The sequence below is a fragment of the Micropterus dolomieu genome, linkage group LG19, assembly GCF_021292245.1.
Source record: "Micropterus dolomieu isolate WLL.071019.BEF.003 ecotype Adirondacks linkage group LG19, ASM2129224v1, whole genome shotgun sequence".
Taxonomy (NCBI): domain Eukaryota; kingdom Metazoa; phylum Chordata; class Actinopteri; order Centrarchiformes; family Centrarchidae; genus Micropterus; species Micropterus dolomieu.
The window spans coordinates 34,975,430-34,977,492 of record NC_060168.1 but is presented as its reverse complement, the minus strand read 5'-3'; the positions used below and the strand labels follow the sequence as shown (position 1 = coordinate 34,977,492).

General features: G+C 51.9%; 1 protein-coding gene across 1 annotated transcript in view; it reads right to left on the bottom strand.

Moving 5' to 3' along the window:
* cdc14ab (cell division cycle 14Ab) overlaps positions 1-2,063 on the bottom strand; it is a 24,770-nt gene that overhangs the window by 8,303 nt on the left and 14,404 nt on the right. The window contains exons 6-7 of the mRNA XM_046030017.1: positions 1,227-1,293; positions 926-988 (exon numbers count right to left, since the gene is read on the bottom strand). Of these exons, the coding sequence (XP_045885973.1) occupies positions 926-988; positions 1,227-1,293 (130 nt within the window). The remainder of the gene's footprint in view (positions 1-925; positions 989-1,226; positions 1,294-2,063) is intronic.

The window sequence follows — 2,063 nt, the reverse complement described above, 5'->3', positions numbered from 1 at the left end:
AGCTAAAGCTGAGGTGAGGCTGTGGTGAAGCTCAAGCTGAGGTGAGGCTGTGGTGAAGCTCAAGCTGAGGTGAGGTGTGGTGAAGCTGAAGCTGAGGTGAGGCTGTGGTGAAGCTAAAGCTGAGGTGAGGCTGTGGTGAAGCTAAAGCTGAGGTGAGGCTGTGGTGAAGCTGAAGCTGAGGTGAGGTTGTGGTGAGGCTGTGGTGAGGCTGTGGTGAAGCTGAAGCTGAGGTGAGGCTGTGGTGAAGCTGAAGCTGTGGTGAAGCTGAAGCTGAGGTGAAGCTGAAGCTGAGGTGAAGCTGAAGCTGAGGTGAAGCTGAAGCTGAGGTGGTGCTGTGGTGAAGCTGAAGCTGAGGTGGGGCTGTGGTGAAGCTGAAGCTGAGGTGGGGCTGTGGTGAGGCTGTGGTGAAGCTGAAGCTGAGGTGGGGCTGTGGTGAAGCTGAAGCTGAGGTGGGGCTGTGGTGAGGCTGTGGAGAAGCTGAAGCTGAGGTGGGGCTGTGGTGAAGCTGTGGTGAGGCTGTGGTGAACCTGTGTTGAGGCTGTGGTGAACCTGTGTTGAGGCTGTGGTGAACCTGTGTTGAGGCTGTGGTGAACCTGTGGTGAAGCTGAAGCTGAGGTGGGGCTGTGGTGAAGCTGTGGTGAGGCTGTGGTGAACCTGTGTTGAGGCTGTGGTGAACCTGTGGTGAGGCTGTGGTGAACCTGTGGTGAGGCTGTGGTGAACCTGTGGTGAGGCTGTGGTGAACCTGTGTTGAGGCTGAAGCTCTGGTGAGGCTGTGAGTTGTTCTGCTCTGTTAAACGCTTTCTGCTTCTTCTGTTATTGATCTCCTCATTAAACCTGCTGAAAAGCTGAGGTGACCTTTTGACGAGTCTTCTAACTAAATTATGTACGACTCTGCAGAGACGGACGGGCCGCTGCTGGTTTTTACCTCATAGTGTTCGTACTCGCCCACGTCAAAGGTCTCAAAGTCGAAGAAGCCGTGCTGCAGAGCCTGAAACAAATGCACAGAGGCGTGACAGTGTTTTTATCCTTTCACCATTAAACAGGGTTTAAAACAGGGTTTTAAAGCCCCTCCTACACAAATTAATCATTAACATTATAATTATTTGTAGTAAAAGTCAAAGAGTTCACAGTTTATTTAGCCCCTCCCACTAAAGTAAGAGTGTGACATTGTGCAGATGATGTCAGCATCCAGCTGGCCAATCAGAGCAGGGATGATTCAGACTCACCTTCCTGATGCCCTGCAGACAGTCCAGCACTGTGAGGTTGAAGGTGCAGTTCCCGAAGGCAGCGTCCCTGCAGAGACACAGACCAATAATCAATACTTCTGATCAACTGTACTGACCTGCAGCCGAGCCTGTCAGGTCTTTACGATGCTCAACGCACCGTGTGTACAACCACACACACCTGCAGCGGACAGTCTCTGCAGCAGGTCCAGGACTGGGAGCTCGGAGCCCCGAGTCCTGGTCCAAAGCTCCTGTGTAAACACCAACACTCCCTTGGTGCTCCAGCTCTGGGCAGAGTCAGCTAAGCTAATACGGGCGCTAGCTGCATGGCTAACTAGCTAACGGCAGCTACACTTAACGTTTACTTTAAAGCTTCCTGCCAATCCAGAGACTCCAGATCCAGGTCCACCAGAATCAGTGATTACAGGTAATCCGTGAAGCCCTGAGCAGTTCATCCCTGCCTCCTCTGCGGTCTGAGTGAATCCTCATGTTCAGCCCACATCGCTGAGGGAAGGAAATCATCCGGGGGGGGGGGGGCACGCATTATTATTATTTTCCATCTTGGGTTAATTAAAGTAGTCTACTTTGATGCATGAGCACTCAGTCGTGACTGGACCAAAATTGGACACACGCAGCTGGAGGCAATGAAATTGCCCTAACTGTTAACACGGAATCATGGGCCAGTTTATTAAACAAGTTGACGTAATGAAACGCACTGCTGACGGAGAAAGTGAGCAGACATACATACAGGGAGAGAGAGACAGAAAGAGGCGGAGCCAGCAGGTGTGTTCGCAGTGAGAGACCAGAGGTGAACGTGATGAAGAGAGGGAGCAGATTCAA